The 18,165-nt window shown below is 29.8% G+C and overlaps 6 protein-coding genes across 17 annotated transcripts; 2 read left to right on the top strand and 4 right to left on the bottom strand.

Annotated features, from left to right (window-relative positions):
• Positions 1-86: 86 nt before the first annotated feature.
• On the bottom strand, positions 87-6,939 carry LOC117230927 (guanylate kinase). Of its 8 annotated transcripts, none has more exons than XM_033488843.1 (7): positions 2,073-2,231; positions 1,733-1,837; positions 1,442-1,548; positions 1,068-1,335; positions 764-987; positions 549-656; positions 87-458 (listed from the first exon to the last, which is right to left on the bottom strand). In XM_033488843.1, exons 3-7 carry the CDS (start codon positions 1,476-1,478, stop codon positions 451-453), a joined length of 645 nt encoding a protein of 214 aa, XP_033344734.1. In that variant the 5' UTR covers positions 1,479-1,548; positions 1,733-1,837; positions 2,073-2,231; the 3' UTR covers positions 87-450. The 8 variants fall into 8 exon arrangements, 7 of the variants coding, with proteins under 7 accessions (XP_033344734.1, XP_033344741.1, XP_033344735.1 ...); XM_033488850.1 differs by lacking the exon at positions 2,073-2,231 and having other exon boundaries at positions 764-868; positions 956-987; positions 1,733-2,066; XM_033488844.1 differs by lacking the exon at positions 2,073-2,231 and adding an exon at positions 1,921-2,065.
• On the bottom strand, positions 3,145-7,200 carry LOC117230916 (ribosomal protein S6 kinase alpha-2-like). Of its 2 annotated transcripts, none has more exons than XM_033488819.1 (12): positions 6,574-7,200; positions 6,259-6,456; positions 6,091-6,172; positions 5,691-5,851; positions 5,507-5,613; positions 5,251-5,428; positions 5,006-5,171; positions 4,773-4,928; positions 4,197-4,705; positions 3,871-4,109; positions 3,537-3,798; positions 3,145-3,461 (listed from the first exon to the last, which is right to left on the bottom strand). In XM_033488819.1, exons 1-12 carry the CDS (start codon positions 6,703-6,705, stop codon positions 3,333-3,335), a joined length of 2,319 nt encoding a protein of 772 aa, XP_033344710.1. In that variant the 5' UTR covers positions 6,706-7,200; the 3' UTR covers positions 3,145-3,332. The 2 variants fall into 2 exon arrangements, with proteins under 2 accessions (XP_033344710.1, XP_033344711.1); XM_033488820.1 differs by having other exon boundaries at positions 6,259-6,452; positions 6,574-6,715.
• A 526-nt stretch (positions 7,201-7,726) lies between these two features.
• Positions 7,727-9,894, top strand: LOC117230922 (cyclin-K). The gene is made up of 8 exons (XM_033488836.1): positions 7,727-7,916; positions 8,112-8,340; positions 8,429-8,560; positions 8,650-8,755; positions 8,832-8,889; positions 9,019-9,191; positions 9,264-9,410; positions 9,495-9,894. The coding sequence occupies exons 2-8, from the start codon at positions 8,122-8,124 to the stop codon at positions 9,890-9,892; spliced, it is 1,233 nt and encodes a 410-aa protein (XP_033344727.1). The 5' UTR covers positions 7,727-7,916; positions 8,112-8,121; the 3' UTR covers positions 9,893-9,894.
• A 257-nt stretch (positions 9,895-10,151) lies between these two features.
• LOC117230926 (proteasome assembly chaperone 1) lies at positions 10,152-11,259 on the bottom strand. The gene is made up of 5 exons (XM_033488842.1): positions 11,069-11,259; positions 10,907-10,986; positions 10,673-10,836; positions 10,405-10,600; positions 10,152-10,335 (listed from the first exon to the last, which is right to left on the bottom strand). The coding sequence occupies exons 1-5, from the start codon at positions 11,164-11,166 to the stop codon at positions 10,154-10,156; spliced, it is 720 nt and encodes a 239-aa protein (XP_033344733.1). The 5' UTR covers positions 11,167-11,259; the 3' UTR covers positions 10,152-10,153.
• Positions 11,260-11,753: 494 nt separating this feature from the next.
• Positions 11,754-14,823, bottom strand: LOC117230919 (delta(14)-sterol reductase LBR). 3 transcript variants are annotated; one of them, XM_033488828.1, is made up of 10 exons: positions 14,634-14,823; positions 14,214-14,388; positions 13,910-14,096; positions 13,693-13,827; positions 13,544-13,614; positions 13,106-13,469; positions 12,728-13,026; positions 12,397-12,650; positions 12,197-12,321; positions 11,754-12,112 (listed from the first exon to the last, which is right to left on the bottom strand). In XM_033488828.1, exons 2-10 carry the CDS (start codon positions 14,361-14,363, stop codon positions 11,829-11,831), a joined length of 1,869 nt encoding a protein of 622 aa, XP_033344719.1. In that variant the 5' UTR covers positions 14,364-14,388; positions 14,634-14,823; the 3' UTR covers positions 11,754-11,828. The 3 variants fall into 3 exon arrangements, with proteins under 3 accessions (XP_033344719.1, XP_033344718.1, XP_033344717.1); XM_033488827.1 differs by having other exon boundaries at positions 13,544-13,827; positions 14,214-14,370; XM_033488826.1 differs by having other exon boundaries at positions 13,544-13,827.
• A 109-nt stretch (positions 14,824-14,932) lies between these two features.
• On the top strand, positions 14,933-17,667 carry LOC117230924 (heat shock factor 2-binding protein-like). 2 transcript variants are annotated; one of them, XM_033488838.1, is made up of 7 exons: positions 14,933-15,258; positions 15,390-15,548; positions 15,712-15,898; positions 15,973-16,091; positions 16,192-16,296; positions 16,361-16,626; positions 16,694-17,015. In XM_033488838.1, exons 2-7 carry the CDS (start codon positions 15,492-15,494, stop codon positions 17,013-17,015), a joined length of 1,056 nt encoding a protein of 351 aa, XP_033344729.1. In that variant the 5' UTR covers positions 14,933-15,258; positions 15,390-15,491. The 2 variants fall into 2 exon arrangements, with proteins under 2 accessions (XP_033344729.1, XP_033344731.1); XM_033488840.1 differs by lacking the exon at positions 14,933-15,258 and having other exon boundaries at positions 15,319-15,548; positions 16,694-17,667.
• The last annotated feature ends 498 nt before the right edge of the window (positions 17,668-18,165 follow it).

An 18,165-nucleotide genomic window follows, 5' to 3' on the forward strand; every position in this document is an offset into this window, starting at 1 on the left:
AACTACAAAAATAACTTAACGAGTCTCTGTTACTTGACATATACTTAGTCTCTTTAAGTATTGGATAGAAACAAATTGTATGAACATTCTGCATATCCTTGTTTCCTTATTCATAGTTTTACTTTAAACTATACATTTGTAATCCTTGCTTTAGAATGCCTTTAAAGTGACATTAATCTGAATTTTTACATTAGTACCATGCATGTAACAAGCTTGAAGCATGTATACCTATATTTACTCTTGCAATATTAAGATTTATTTAGCATTGTATAAAATTATTTGCATAAATTTATTCTTTGATCTAGTAATCCGATCCTTGGACATAAGTTAATCATGCACTTCATCGTGTAATAATTATCTATTATTATAATTTACACAATGATATATAAAAATAATTATAATTTATGATTTATGATTTTAAAGAATAATATATCTTTAAGAGGCATATGTTTAACGTCCTGTAAAGTATTAGAAACACAAATATAAATATACATAACAATTATATGGATAATAATTAACATATAATACATAAGCGCTCTTTATTATACCTGTATCACCTTGCTTTAGATTTGACATCAAAAAGTCTCTTAGTTTTTCATATGCCTTAGAAACATTGTCATTTTCAATCACTATGTCAAAATTACCAGGCTTTTCTCCTAAAATAATTCTGAAGTATATATATATATTTCCTCGTCTAACATAAAAAAACATAGTAAACGTATCCCAGTTTTTAACAAAGCAATAAATTAATTATAATACTTACCATATTCTATCTCTAGCCTAGCAATGGATAATCTCCGTTGCAAAGCATCTTCTGTTTCTGTTTTCCTAGCTCTTAATCTTTTCTCCAATTCTTCGATAGATGGTGCTTTAATAAATATATACAATGGATCCAAAGAACTTTGTTTTATTTGTTTTACACCTTGCACTTCAACATCTAATACGCAAATTTTACCTGCTTTTTGTACTTCTTCTACTGCACGTTTACTAAAAATATTGAAAAAGATTTATGTATAATCAATAAAATCTATTATTGCATCTTTTATTTAAATAAATTTGATTTTTACCTAGTACCATACATATTCCCACTGAATGTAGCAGTTTCAAGAAATTCATCCTGTTCTATTTGTTTTTGCATCTTATCTTTAGTAGTAAAATGATAATGTTTCCCATCTTCCTCGCCTGGTCTAGGACTTCTAGTGGTATGAGACACAGAATAACCAAATGTATCTGGAAATTCTTCAAAAAGCTTTTTTAAAAGCGTACTTTTTCCACTTCCTGAAGGACCACACAAAACTAATGGACGTGAGCCTTTATGAAACATATTACAAGCACCTAAAAATGAATGTAATATTGTTACGGAACAATTTATCACAATAAAAATTCACAATAAAAGATAAAACTTGAGTTTTTAATTTGAATAGATTCAATCACTTCATACCTAATGCTAATGTTCTAAAACATGAGAGTGATGCCATACTCTTACGTATTTATAATTCAATTAATTTTCACACAATTGAAGAGAACGTGTAAGTGCAGGCATATCTACTGTTGTATTTACGATGAATTTAATACAAATCGATGAAAGATACGGTAGACCAAAAACACCGAAAACATTATTAATTAATAGTACAATTAGAACAGAAATAAGCGTGTAAAATAAAACGAAAAATCATTATAGGTAATCACTGTCATATTATTATTTTTGCAATATATTGAGATTCTTACAAACCATGGAACGATAATTAACGTGTGGTATCTTCGGAATATTGATTTCTTGAAGGAAAATGTGTCGTAATTGTGCAACTTACTTAATAGGAAAAGTTGATCGGATGCACTGAAAAATAAAAGCTACAATATTTAAATGCTTTCATCCAAAAATTTTTTCAGAATCTTATTTACTGCAATTAATATATGTACATCTTCAATTTTCATTAATCACGTTGAATAAAAAGTGAGATCAATGCATAAAACTGACTTCGTTAAGGGTATCACAATCACTGTCTCTCGTGTATTCTTCTTTATTTCAATGAACAAATAAGAAATTCGACGAATATTGAATATTGTCTCACCTTTATAGATATAGAAATTTTAAAAAACATATAATATAGTAGTAAGAACTATTAAAAAATATGATAACAGCTCTTAGCAAAGTAAAGCACGAAAGTCCGCAGTCGGAACAAACAGCTACCACGTTTTCGTTTAATAATGGGCGTCTGCGCGTACACCGCCGCATTGTGAATTAAGAACATCTTATACGTATGTATGCACATAGTATACAATACGTGATTCGTATAAACTATACACATTTTCAAGATATATATATATCCGTGATAAGAGAAATATGCAATATTTTTTTTCTTTATTATATACATATGAATTTACTTCTTTATATGTTATACAAATAATTTTTCACACGATTTAAAACGTACAAATTCTATTTTTATCTTTTTATTTAACAAGATACGCAATTAATCTTACTATGAAATGAGGGGAATAATTAAAAAAATGGTTTGTTTATTTTACTAATGCATCTAAAATAATATATAATGCATCTAAAAATTATTGCATTTGAAAATGAACTTTTCGTATATAATAATACCTCTTATTTTGATAATAAACACGAATTATATTTGCGTTTGAATATTTATTATAAATCATACTTATTTGTATACTTGCCATAATTTTCTAAGAAATAAGATTATCATTGTTGAATATTAGTTACGTAAGTATTTATCCGAGTATATTCCGATTAAAAATAGAATGTGAAACTTAAAAATCAACTACTTAATCATTTTAACTATGGTTAAGTAAAACATACTTTATTATATACAATTAATGTTTAACAAATAAAAATATTGATCAAAAATTAAAATAGATATATACTTCATTTTTACATTTTATTAAATATATATATATATAGATTTTTTTCATAAATTTATATTATTATTATAGTTTATACTATTTTTAATATTGAAATGGTAGTCATGTACAATACAGATTATAAGATTTAAAATTTCTCTGATATTCCATTCTTATATTATATTTAAATCGAAAATATGGATTTAAACACACATTTTCTATTCTATACACATACACAAATTTTAACCAGGATAGAGATGATTTTAATGATGCAAGTTATATGAATAACAGAACAATAAAGAATAATTTTTATAAAATTGATACATACTAGCTACATTTGAACATTGCACAAATAATACTAGATTTATGTTGACAAAAAATATAGTCTTTTCATATACGTAATCACATACATAATTCGTAATTTTTCGTATCTTGCCTTTACTTTTTGACAAAATAGAAACACAGTTGTTTCAAACTTCGGTAGGACCAGTAGGCTTGGCTTGTGTTCTTCGTCGTGCCAATGCAGACATGACAACAGGTCCGATATGAGGCGACCTTGGACTGCTAGACATCGCTCTATATGTTGCCGTTACTGCTCTCTAAAGATATGTTCAATTTATGCTATTAATTTAGTCATGATTACTTGAAATGTTTCTGAAGAAAATATTATATACCTTTAGGCTATGTGGATCCTTAGAACTATCAGGTAATACTTTCTGTGGAAGACGATGACGATTAGCAATCCACGAATATTTTAGTATGGCAGCTGCAGTAGGCCTCCGATTAGGATCAACGTGTAACATTTTTTTAACTAGATCTTTAGCTTCATTCGAAATTTGATGCCATATTCCACTTTCAACGTCAATGTAGCCGAGACCAATACGATCTAATATGTCTCTTGCACTATCACCGGGAGTATTACGAAATGGTGTATATCTAAAATATAGAAATGTAATCTAGTATTTAATATACATATTTTTCAAATTTTATGTAATCAGATTTAATTACCCAGCCAACATAATGTATAACAAAACACCAAGTGACCAGATATCACACGCCGCATCATATCCTTGGCGTTTTAACACTTCCGGTGCTACAAAATTTGCAGTATAACAAGGCGTCATTAACAAACCATTTTCCGCTCGTAACTGTTTTGCGAAACCAAGATCGCATAAACAAAGTGTCGATGGATCACCCCCCGACTTCGAATACAATATATTAGATGGCTTTAAGTCTCTATGAACAACCTATTGATTACGTAAACCGAAATTAATCAATAAATTCAACATGGTAGAATACAAAACGTAAGAGATGATGACTAAATAGATAATTACTCCATTTTCATGAAGATAATTGACTACGCTAACTATTGTGTACATCACTTCAGCTGCTTCTTTTTCTGTGAGATTACGTCTTTGTAGTAACCGATCAAGTAGTTCTCCACCACGCAATAATTCGAGTACAAGATAAGCTCGTTTATCATCTTCATGAACAGCTCTCAAAGTTACAATGTGCGGGTGCCTTCCATATCGGAGCAAAATTTCTATTTCTTCTGTAGGATCTCTTTTTGATTTCTCAATTACCTTCACAGCATACTCTGCTTTAGAAGCTTTATGAACAGCTAAATAAACAGTACTGTAGCTTCCTTTACCAATTTCTTGTTTAAGCTCATATTCATCACTCACGGAGATAGGGCTCACATAAGTTGGGAAAGTTGCGCTAAGGCTATCACAGTTTTTATATTCAGGGATTTTCACATGATCCTCAAGAAGGCACGGCGCGACAAAGCTAAATCCACGGAACAATTCGTGAGCATTAGCACTTGGTGGTACCCCAGGAGAATCTAAAATATTATAATAACTTTACTCATTTAGAACATAAATTATACAGAATTAAGTAATTCACGTTACCTTTAGGCGTTTTACATGTAAATTCACTATCAAAACAAAATGTATCATCTTCTTGACTAACAGCTGGTTTAAAAGGCGGTTTTATTTCTTTTCTGTAAAGCGCATCCCAATCGGTTTTTGCAAAGAACACATGGTTTTTTATCTCTTCTATTCCGCCTTAAATAAATGAAAATAATAAATGAATATAGCATAATAGCTATTTTTGTATTTTAAAGAACACTACAAATAAGTACCAAATCCCAGTCTGTTTGCAGGGTTTCTTTTAAACAATACTTTAAGGAGTAATTGTGCTTCTGGTGAAATATTATGTGGCATTCCGAGTTTTCCTTTTGTTATCTGTGTCATTGTTTCCTTGCGATTTGCTCCTTGAAAAGGAAGAGCTCCAGTCAACATTTCAAACTGAAAGTTAAGAATTTGTTTAAATACAATCTGATGTATATATGTATATGTGTCGTCATATCATTTATATGCAAGTAACCATAAGAACACCAAAACTCCACCAATCTGCAGCAAATGAATGTCCTCTCCTATCCACAATTTCAGGTGCCATATATTCTATAGTACCACAAAACGAGTATGCTTTACAATCGTCTAAAGGCTGCTTACTTAGACCAAAGTCGGTTAAAGCAATATGACCTTCAGTATCAAGCAAAATACTGTCATAAACAAAATGAATATTAAGATTTATATAGTTTTATAATGGTTGAATTATTGACAAATGATATAATACAAACTTTTCTGGTTTGAGATCTCTATAAATAATTCCAAGCTTATGTATGTGACCCAATGCAAGAGCAAGTTCAGCTAAATAAAATTTTACATCATCTTCAGTAAACATTACCTAGAGCAATAATTATAAAAGTGGATCAATACAGCCATAAAAATATCATAAAATTACTAATACTGTAAACTGTATACCTCTTTAACTAATCTTGAAAATAAATCGCCACCTCTTAAAAAGTCTAAAATTAAGTAGAGTTTGCCCTCTGTTTGGAATGCATAATGTAGTCGCACAATGAATGGGTGTTCAACATCTACCAGTATATTCCTCTCCATTTTTGTTCTAACTCTGTCCCGAACTGAGATAATATTGATATATTAAACCACTTTAAAAAGAAAAAGAAATAATTTTCAATATAAGAGGAATTGCTCTGAAAATTCCTTTTATAAATTTTAATAAAAAAAATAAAATATATACACAGCAATAAAAAGATCTTTATATTTCATAATTAAAATCAATGTTTTGTTACAACAGTCCTCATTTTTTAAAACCTTCAGAGCTACCCTCGTACTTGTATATATTTAACTTATTAAGCACCTTTCAATGTTGCCTTTTTTAATACCTTCATAGCATAAATTGTCCCACTATCTTTTCCAACTACCTTTCTCACAAGGAATACCTGGATTAACACAAGAATTTTTATTATTGAATAATTACACTTAATTATATCTCAAATTATTTTTCATTCATTATAATGTTCAATACTTTGCCAAAAGACCCTTGACCCAGAACTTTAAGCAGTTCAAATTGAGATGGATCTGCTTTTTCATGTCCATCCCTTACTATTTCTCGTACTTCTATTTCATGTGTCTCAGAACAACCATTTGAAGGTGGTTCAACTACATTTTCTTGAGTTATTACTACTTCCTCTTGGGATTCTGATGGAAGTATATCTACATCTTGCTGAAAAATTAAATTGGTTACAATGCACAAATTTACAATTGTAATACAGAATTAATAACACGTAATTAACTCATTTTTAACACTAATCGATGTATTTAACAAATATAAAAATACTACCTTTTCAGTCACATGTTGCTCAGACCAAGGAACTGTCAAATTCGCCAACGGCATTATATTCGACGTTGTGTTATTATCTGTGAAATTGTAGATGTTATGTTTGTAAAATATTCTTGCGTGCGCGGTCGTCATAAATTAACGTTTAGTTATGTTACAAGAGCGCGACGTAGATCACCCTCAAAATGTAATACGTTACGGGTATTCGCGGTAAATTGATAGACGCATCTATGACATATACTCTGGTACTTATTGACCACAGATAACGTGTTAAACCGCTAATATGTACTAGAAACCGATGTTTCAATGTTTTGTATAACGACTGTCCTTTTTACGCTTCTGTATTGTTGGTCTAAGAAGTCACCTTTATATGTACTTTATTGATTTGTCAACAAACAAAGCAAAATAGATTGGGAAATGTATTTGTAAGATATAGATAATATATAATGCGATAACAGCATATTCAAACAAACATGAAGGAAGAAAAAAAATACAATTGTTTTATAACTAAATTTAAATTCTTTTACTAAAAATTGTACTTCATTTTTTAATGAAATAAAATCGATGTATAAAGCATTCATTCTATATATTGAAAGACACATTCACATGAAACATCCCTTGCGCCTAACAAGTGATGCAATTTTATATAAAATATATATTTCTCTCTTCTAGATACAGATGTCGAACTGCGAGCTAAAAAAGTTCACTTCCGCTAAAAGAACTCTGGGCGGGAAGAGAAGAAAATTCAAACTTCCATACTTCCGGAAAAGAGCGGCACTCCCTTTTTCAGAGTAAAGGGTCATCCTTAGTCCAAAGTGTGTAATACAGTATAATATAATTCTAGAGATTTTTCAGTACAAATAAGCCTAAGTTAAGATATATATATATTCACACACAGACACACACATACACAAAATACATAAGTATAGTATAGTATAGTAAAGACTCGTTAAGAATAAGTATTAGTAATTGAATAACTATTTGTGAGAATAAAATGATTTATACGTAGATTTCACACATAAAACGAAACGAATAATATTTCTGTTATTATTAATTTTAAATTTTAAAATAATTCTTCATAGTCCCTATAGTAGTATAGTGCATGCGCTACCACTTAGCAAGTGATACAGCCAGGCATGCGCAACTTCACGCAAAATGGTTTCATATTGTTCATTTCTTACGTACTTCGTATTACGTGGAGGTGTAGAGCTCTCTTGTTTATTATAGACAATTCAAACGGGTTAATATAGATAGTATATATAATATAATACATAACGGAATATTGCATATAATAAAAAACATCTAAGCAAGTGAAAGAAAGAGAACACCTTAAACATTAAACATCGGTAAGTACCCTAACCTACTGTAAAGTTTATGGAATAGTAAAATTTTTAGAAATTTCTTTGTGTAACAATAATTACTAAATTATCATTTATGTAAACTTATATTTAGTATAGAAAAGATTTATTCTAATATGATATAACCTTAGTGAAGTATTATTATTTATATAAAGTTTTCTTATGTATGTTATTCTTTTTAAGTGCAATAAAAATGCCATGCTGGTATTATGAGAAGAAAGAACTACGAAATACACCATCCATTCAAGATGGAATTGACTATGAAACAGAATGCAGATATAGGAAAGAAGGGGCCAGATTTATTATAGACACAGGAACCAAAATGGATTTAGGATACAATACAATGGCAACTGGAGTTGTTTATTTTCATAGATTCTATATGTTTCATTCATTTAAAAACTTCCCAAGATATGTAAGTATTTAATAATAAATATTAATTTCTTTTTTATCGATTTGAGAAAAATAAATAAATGTTTTGTTATTTTTTAAATCTCGTATAGGTAACTGCGTGCTGTTGTTTATTATTAGCAGGCAAAGTAGAAGAAACTCCAAAAAAATGCAAAGATATAATTAAGACTGCAAAGTCTTTATTAACTGAACAGAAATTAATGACCTTTGGAGAAGATCCAAAGGTAAATCAATAAACTATATAGTTATTATTATTAAGGATATATATCCTTGAAATATAATTTATAAAATAATCTTTTTATAAATTTTCTAGGAGGAGGTCATAACGTTAGAAAGAATTTTACTACAAACTATAAAGTTTGATTTGCAAGTTGAACATCCATACAGCTACTTGCTAAAATATGCAAAATGCCTTAAAGGTATTAAAATAAATTTTATAAATTTAATAAATAATATATTAAGCAGCATAATAAAAGCATCAATGATATTTTGCAGGTGATAAAAATAAATTGCAGAAGATGGTTCAAATGGCTTGGACATTTGTTAATGACAGGTATCGTTATATATATATATTATATATGTTATATATATATATATATATATATATATATAATAGTGTATTCTTATTACTTTTAAATCGATTTAAAAAGTTTATATAATCTTTATTCCTTTTCCTTTATAGTTTGTGTACAACATTGTCGTTGCAGTGGGAACCAGAAATTATTGCTGTTGCTCTCATGTATTTGGCAGGGAAGCTTAGCAAATTTGAAGTGGTAGATTGGAATGGAAGATTACCAAAACATTTACGTTGGTGGGATATGTTTGTTGAGGACGTTACTATGGATCTTCTAGAAGGTAACCTAATAAGAAACCATTTTTTAGAATATATCAATATGGAAAGTAAGTACATCTGATTTATTTTTTCAGATATATGTCATCAAGTATTAGATTTGTATTCACAAGCAAATAACACAAAGCCGCCAGATTCACCACCTTTAACACCATCTAATGAGCCTTGTAGAGATAGAGCTATAACAGCACCTTCCACAGAATCAACATCTACTACACCAAATGGTATATACATGAAAATTGTCTTATTTGTGATGAAAAATTGTCTTATTTGTGATGAAAAATTGTCTTATTAATATCAAATTATAGTTACACCAGGAAAGGCTACTAAAGTTGAAGCAGTTGCAGTCTCTGCAAATGGATGCTTAACTACAGATACCACAGATGCAATAAAACCAATGGATGTGCCAACGCATTTTCAAACATATCCAACCAATTTTGCACATAGTAATATCAATTATCCTCCAGCGTTTCCTCCAGCAAATGTTTCCGTACCTCCACCTTCTGTAAATACAATGAATCACATTGTCCCACCAATGCATCATATGGGTTCCTCCGGTACCATTAGACCTGCACCACCTACATCTACTACAACACCAACACCGTTTCAACCATATCCTTATCCTACAAATGCGTCATACTTCCCTCCAAATAATCCAGTACCTCCAGCACCTACACCGCGTACGTATTATCCACCACAACCTTAACACATACAAATTTATAAGATCATATATGTAATGTTTGCTTGTGTGTAAACGCCATTATTGCAATTGAAGTTAATATTATCAGAGATAGTAGTTAAATCTTATCTTGTAAGCTGTCTTGTAAATATTGTAAATATGTAAGGTTTACAATTAACAGTAATATTTAATTATAAAGTTTTTATATTATTAATATTTACGTGTTTCAATTCTTAATTTAAATAAGAAAATATAAATACAAAACTTCTAAGGGAAAATCAGTTAGTTTTACATGTAAAGGTTGCCTTTATTAAAAAAGTTTTTTCCAGAAAATGTAACAGTATGCAATGGTGCATAATTTGCTAATAATTTTAAAAGCGGTTCTGCAGATAATGAGTCCAATACAATACTGTCTGTATATAAAACATACAAAACTGCAGATAGTTCCATAATTTGAGCATATGACAATACTGAAACATATGTATGTTTATTAATAAACTTTCACCTGAAGATATAGTTTGTATTATTTGAATATTAACCTCCTGCTGTTACTCCATATATAATATTTGGCTGCTCTAAGTATGGTTCTTTCGATTTGCAAATATTCTCCCCACTTTTTGTAGTCAACATCCTTAAGAAAGAAGGTACTGTTGGTATATCCTTCTTCTTGAAATTTGATATATGACAACATGTTATACAAATTATACTTTTTGCACTTGATATAATATCACCCATCTAATAAATTTAATAAAATTAATGCAAATTACTAGAATTATATACTTTATAATTTAAGTTAAATTTTCTTACCTCTTCGACAAATTTGCCTGACAATTTCACATCAAAATGTGGAGATACAATACCTAAATAAATATCATTAGTAACTTGATAAGTTGTATATATCTTTTTTTGTTTTTCATCTTCCACGAAACATACTTCTTCTGAGTTTGGGCACAAACACTCTTTTACAAAATCTACAATATCATTAAAACTACTTATAATACGATCAAAATATTACCGATTAATTAAATTAGTATATATTACCGATTAACATTTCACCTTCAATTACAATTAAAGTATCAATGCTGGATGGTTTTGTCTTTAACCAATGAACAAAAAATTCGCTGAAATATATTCCAAAAAGTATTTGAGACACTTTTGAAACACTTAACTTGAGAGGTTATGTTTAACTAAAATAAAACTTACGGTTGATTAACTGAACAATCAGTAGCTTTATTTTCCTCTTCATCGTCCCAAAACGCTCGTGAGACTGGAAATACTACTTCACCGAAAAAACTTGCCATTTTATCAACAAAGTTAATAGAAACCACTGTAAAACATCTGTTTGTAAGAGAATATTTTTATTGCTGTGTCACAGGTCACAGCCACACTAGGCAACCTTGGAAAAAATTATACAGTCGATTGCATTTCAAAACATTAAATTTTGGATGCAATTAAAAACAAATATTCCTTATATAATTTTAACGCAGCTATTAGAAAATTATTTATTTGTCAATTGTACATTTCTGTATAAAAAGTATAAAAATTCTTACTTCAATTTGTTCATTATATCATGTTTTGTCTTTACATCATATAATTGTCTTTGTAATAGAAATATACTTTATATTACATATATTTATATCAACAATGTCTCTTAATTATGTATAAAATGTACTGTTTTGATAATCACACTTTGTTCATTGCTTTAAAGAATTAAAGAAATGACATGCTTAAATTTAGTGCTTAATGTTATACAATCATTTCTTTTGGTTTTATATTCCACAGATTTGAACCCTATTTGTTGTTTCACGTGTGTGTTGTGTGAGTATATGAACTCTACATAACGATTCTAATACGACTAAAATATTCTATAAAATAATGAGCATTGCAGTTTTTAAAGGTACAATTTTATAACATATTTTGGTATCTAAAGGTAGCTTTGCTAATATTCTCTACATATTATATTCTAAAATATACGATATAAAATCATGTACTTAACACGTGACGTGTATTGTTCCCAAGCTAAACCATAACGCATTTTACAACGTTCATTATCTCTTCTTGCTCTATATATCAACAGTCCTGTACATATAATTGCATAATAATAAGGCAAAATATTATGTGCCAAACTTATACACGATATCGACCACCACATTATTATATCACCTAAATAATTCGGATGTCTTACATGACCCCATAATCCAGATACTATAAGCTTCTTACCACGGGTGGTTGGTATGGTTTCTAAGTCTACAAAATAAATGTACAAATAATATGAAAAATTAATTTTGTAATGTTAATATTGATTTAAATGTAAGATGATTTTGTATTTACGCATTAATGATGGAGATAAAGGATTTCTTCTGAACTCATTCTTTTGTAAATTGCTTATTCTATATAGCAAATATCCAATTATAAATGCAAGTATAGGAAAGACAAACAGATAAGTGAATTGTGTTCTAAAATTGAAGAAACATGTTTCAATAAAATTTCAGTGACATGATGTACTGTTATTTTTTATTCTTAGTACTTACTTGTGATATAACATGTACTTTGTTGTAAAAGCCAATAAAAATGGGTACATCATATAACCGGTACATAACATGTAACCAGTTCCTTCATACATTATTTCAAAAGTTGTTAGTATTGCAGATTCAAAGAAGAGTGCGTCCATCGCATAAATTATTTGCAGTAAAGTTCCTAACATAACACCTATGTTAAGATGTTCTAAACTATATGTTTCCGTTTCTTCAATTGTTTTTATCACAATGGACAAATTTATGAGAATCTGTAATTCGAATAAAATCGTGCATATCTTATAATATACATTTCTACAGATGAGGAAACTCTTTGAATGATTATTACTATTGTTATCATGGAAGTCCGAAAAAGATTTATTTTGATATCCACAGGACCAATTCGTGGATTTATTTCCCTCCCTTGCCAAAAATTATATATCATACTGTTAGTAGATCCATGTATGTTTAGATTAGCTACAGGAGCTTTGCCACCCTTTACAAATAATAGTAATGATAAAATCGTTCCAAGAATCCAACCGCTAATTGAAAATTGTACAGAATTTTGTATAACGAGATCAGTGACTTCTAGTTCTTTATATATACACGCAGCAAATATGATTACTGATAAAAGGCTGCATAAAAAACCTAAAAGAAGTATGCAAAATAATTATTTCATTCATATAATTTTTCTTTAAAATGAGTAATTTAAATATTGAATAGCCACCATTTAGACGATACTGTAATCTTCCAATTCTATTTTGTGGTCCATCAATTTTTCGTCCAATCGGTATAGTCGAAAAAATTATTACAAATAAAAAGAGACCTAAATATGCAGTAAAAATTCTAAGATCTACGTATAACGTTACGTCTGTTAGTATCTTAGGATATCCAAGTATACATTCATCTTTTATACACATTAATTGCGGTAGTATCATTATCACGGGTGATAAAACTATAAGAAGAAGGGTTCCAAACCATCCTCCCCATTCTTGTGGCTCACTAACCATGCTGATTTCTTTCTTTCGTTTTTCTATTACTTGTGGATTTATATCTACATCTTTTTCATAATTTATAGTTTTTAATAGATCCTAAAGTCAAACATTAATAAATGTACATAGAATATTTATCATAATATACAATAATCAATACACAAAAATCTTACTTGATCTCTTTGTACTGAATGCCCCCTTTCCTTCACATCAACACTAAAATCATGCATTTGACTCTTCCTTTCTATGGGAAGTGAGACAGCTCGATTAATATTTCTCGTTAATAAAACCATTTTATGATCTGATTCAGGTTTTAGCGTACCAGATAACAATCTCATTGATCTACGTGTCACTGTTCCTAGTTCTTTCAATCGCGATTGAAGAGGCATTGATTCAATAGAATGTTCGTCATCATTTATATTCTTTTTACTGTCAGTATTGCCATTATCCTGCATATCTATATATTTTATGCAGGAAAATGTCAATTCATTTAATAATATTGTTAAAAAATAGCAGATTATTTGTAACAATATATTTACCCCTAGGTATTTCTATTCGTGGTAGAGAAATTTTTGCAAATTTTTGAGTCCTTGTAGATTGTCTATTTATAGATGGAGATCTTCCGGGTGAACGTCTGCGTGGAGATTTTCTGAGTGATGAATATCTAGTGGGACTTTTTCTACTTTTACTACTAGCTCTAGTTGTACTTCTTGATGGCCTATTCATCTAAAATTTTGAAGAAATTATACAGAAAGAAAAAAAAGTAGTAAAAGAGAAAAAGAGGTAGAGAAAATTTAAATATTTAAAATATATAAAGTAGCTTAAATTTAACAAAACAGGTACCTTAATATCAGTTGAATGAACATACTGTTCAATGCCTGTTTCAAATTGTACTTTATACCGTTCACCTCTCATACTTAATATTTTACCTTTGTGGTATCTATCAGTACTTGGATGTTTTACAAGTACTTCTTCTCCTTCTGAAAACTTCATATTGTGTCTAAAAATTAATAATGATCTATAAAACATCGTTACGTTATATAATAGTTAAACGCATTAAATATGTTGTTTAACTTTTAATTTTATATAGCATAACTGTTTCTACAAAAAAGGAAAAGATGCAAACATTGTACTATTGTTCATATTACACAGTAAATGAAATTTTGTTCGCAGTTTTTGAGATCAAAAACTGTCGTATAATAACAATTCATGAATTAAGTTCTAATATATAAAGATGTTAATCAGTACAGTTTTACAACTTACATGCAGTTTTACTCAGATTACAGCAATATGTTCTAATGAGATTCGAGTTAGATTAAAAATAAGAGAACTCCTAATCGTAAGGTTATAATTAACGCTTTTTTTTTGCATCATAACACGAAGACGCACACACGCTATAGCGTTCCGAGATGCATAAAATGCAGGCCACGCGAGGCTAAATATATGCTTACATCCGTTGCGTCAGTTACCTTATGATGCCCTTACAATGAAGATAAGACTTAAGCGTATTTCATACGAGAAGCAATATTAATATAACACTAATGTATCGAACGAAAAATAAAATTCAAACTCAAACTCGATTTCTATTCTAAAACAGAGATGTCTTTAAATTAAATTCAAATATCAATTTCAGAACTTTAAAAAACAGAATCTTCACTTTTATTTTATTAGCAATATAATTTTTTTCATCAAATATATCGCTTCCTTGAGTACGCTCATGTACAAGACTTATTTTGGCTAGACTGAAATTGTTGACTGAAATTAGTAATATGTAATATTACATTTTTTATCCCTTTTTTATTTGAAGAAATTATAATCAAAGAAATAAAGTTTTAATCTTTTTTGTCGTTTGTGAGAAAGAGGCATTACAATCGAAAATAATTTATAAGTAACGGAAGAATTATCTGTTATAAAATACATATACGCGTTAACTATATCTGAACTTATTATATGTTTTAAATTGTACCGCGCTGATGTTTGAATTTTCCCACTTTCTGTAACGATTTATGTTTCATGCAGGTTACGACAGTTGTCAACATGCTGAAAGTATTTTCATTGATATCAATCCGTTAAACATACATGAGAATTACTTGCATCAACACAAAATTCAGTTAAACAATCATGGACAAGGATGATGAAGAAAGACAAACAAATTTAGAAGATGAAAAACAATTTTTGGTAAATTCACATTGGTTTCATATTTCTTTGATGTTTAAAGAGCGATTAACATGGGTCCTTTTATATCTATGTTGAGATTTTTAGAATATGAAAGCCTGTTAAAAGGAATTGATACTAAAGGAACTGTGCATCCACGTAATATAAGCATATTAAAATTTTTCAGATTTCTGTGGAGGATACTCTAAAGACCGTCAAAAGAAGCATCCATAAGTTTGTAACAGACGTCCCTCAAGCACTTGTTAATTCTGGATTAGATATAGATTTAAAGAAACTAAATATAGAAGGTGGTCAAAATATTCAGGATCTTATTTCCTCATTTCCAAAATCATTCACTGATCAAATAAATAAGGGTACACATACTGTTTGTTTTTTATTCAAAAGAAAACAATAACGTCTCACTTTTTAATGATTTCGTTGTTCATAGAAGAGAAAGAGAAAATTTCAGCCATAGAACTAAAGTGTGAACAATTGCACAGTCAACTCCAACAGCAAGTGGACAGAAACAGAAAGGCACAGGAAGAAATAGAATACTTAAGAGAACAAGTGATTCGGCTATAATTTAATTTATAAAACATTCATTAGCATTCATTATGTTAATAGATATGTTTATTATCTCTCTCTCTCTCTCTCTCTCTCTCTATAGATATTGAATCAAAGTACATACTGTGCAACTTTGGGAGCAGTTTTAGGCAATTTAACATGGCGTGCATCTCGCCTCCCAGAAATTGTCGACGTTTGGCTTTCTGGGGTAAATATTGTTAATTCCGGTATTCAACGGACAGTACAGTTTCGCGTTAATTGGTTCATTATAGTTCCAGCACATGATCGGCGAATTTTTATCGATAACAGACGGAAGTTTCGTCGCTTTTATAAACACTTATCGAAATGCTTTCCCCCCCACATGCAACGTCGAATATCAGTTTATAATTGGCTTGTTAGGCATTGTATCAAATATATCTGCAACACCCGAAGGACGTGAATTTTTAATGACTGATCCGAATGGTAGAGCTTTTGTACAAAAAATGATGAAACTCATGCCCACTTTGCCACTTTCGCAAGGTTCCTTATCACTAAAGAGGTAATTTTGCGAATACCGGCAAATTAACAATTCATTTGTACTTTTAATCATGCCGTGTCTCTTATAGATTAATGCTGATGACATTTTATAATGTCAGTATGAATAAAACCGGGCTGCAGTATCTTTTCGAGTCACGAGTAAGCGACGTGTTAAATTGTTATTTGAGGAACAATTCGCTACCAGATGAGACACAGTTCCTCTGTCTGCGCGTGTTGCATTCGATGACATATGGTTTAACGAATCCCAAATACATTCAAGACTTAATCACCACCCTACCGATCAGCAAAATAGAAGATATCGCTATTTCGAACAAAAATGAAATGAGTACAGTCGCGAAACAAGTGATAAAACAGTTGCGAGATTCACAGAAATTTATTCGTATGAATTGAGCGCGTGACTATCAGGATTTTCTTCTCCATTCGATAAGCTCAAGTTGAAATTTGTTAATAACAAAGGAATTTTTGTTTATGTAACTAATCTTTTAGATTAATGGGAATTAAAAGATTCTATTTTACAATTGCGTTGCTATCAAACAACAGAATATATCTTTAGAACGTGTTCGTGACTAGTTTGAGAACTGTCGAATATCGATCTGCCTTATACAGCTACAAAATAAAAGCAATTGTGCGGAATAACATACGGAATAATACAAAACCGATTATGCACACGGTTGAATAGTAAAACGTAATCGGGCGCACAAGTATTTTCTGATTAATTAAAATAATTATACAAGTAGTTTTTAATAGAATAGACACGACGTTTATTTACTTTATGGACTTACATCTCGAAAAAACGGTGATTAAACGCAAAGTAAGTAGTTTTTCTTAAATTAAAGATTTCATTGAAAATATTAGAGTTAAGCTTATTTAACGCAAATAATTGGTACATAATTGGTAAACATGCTATTCTAAATTTCACTGAGCATCCACAGCCAACTCCGAAAGTTGCGATAAAACTACAGTTATCTGATTTCCAAGAGACAAACTTTGAACGCTTTGAACTCGTAAATGTACTTCTGTTCCAATAAATCAAATAATTACACGAACGCTTTAATTGTAACTATAGAATCGTTTAAAAGTAGGTAAGTATGTACCTACAACTTTCTACCAACCATGTAGGATCAATATATGACAAGATCGATACATATAGTAAGGTGTGGATCGCGTTATATGTTTGTATATAAATTAGTCTAAATATCAAAATAAAAATCCGATTTTACTAAGAAGCAGAAAATAAACTATCTTCGTCGTTAACCTTGCTACATCCTTCGAGTTCAACCGATTTCTTTTATATTTTCATAAACAAATTTCTTGAATCCGACGAGTATATGAATGGATCTTTGAAAATAACCGCGATTCTTTGTTTCTATTTTATACTAAAGAGAAAAATTGGAAAACTGTTGTATGGAATTAACTGTCACAGAACGAAATGTTGATGTGAGTTATGATTCGCGATAAGGAAAACCTCGTTCATTCATTCCCGTGAGAAATAAAAAAAAAACGCGGCACGAACAGAAATAGTAACTCGAAAAAATCTGTA

This window comes from Bombus vosnesenskii, unplaced genomic scaffold (assembly GCF_011952255.1).
Source record: "Bombus vosnesenskii isolate JDL3184/JDL3185 unplaced genomic scaffold, Bvos_JDL3184-5_v1.1 scf7180000013270, whole genome shotgun sequence".
In the NCBI taxonomy this organism is placed as follows: Eukaryota; Metazoa; Arthropoda; class Insecta; order Hymenoptera; family Apidae; genus Bombus; species Bombus vosnesenskii.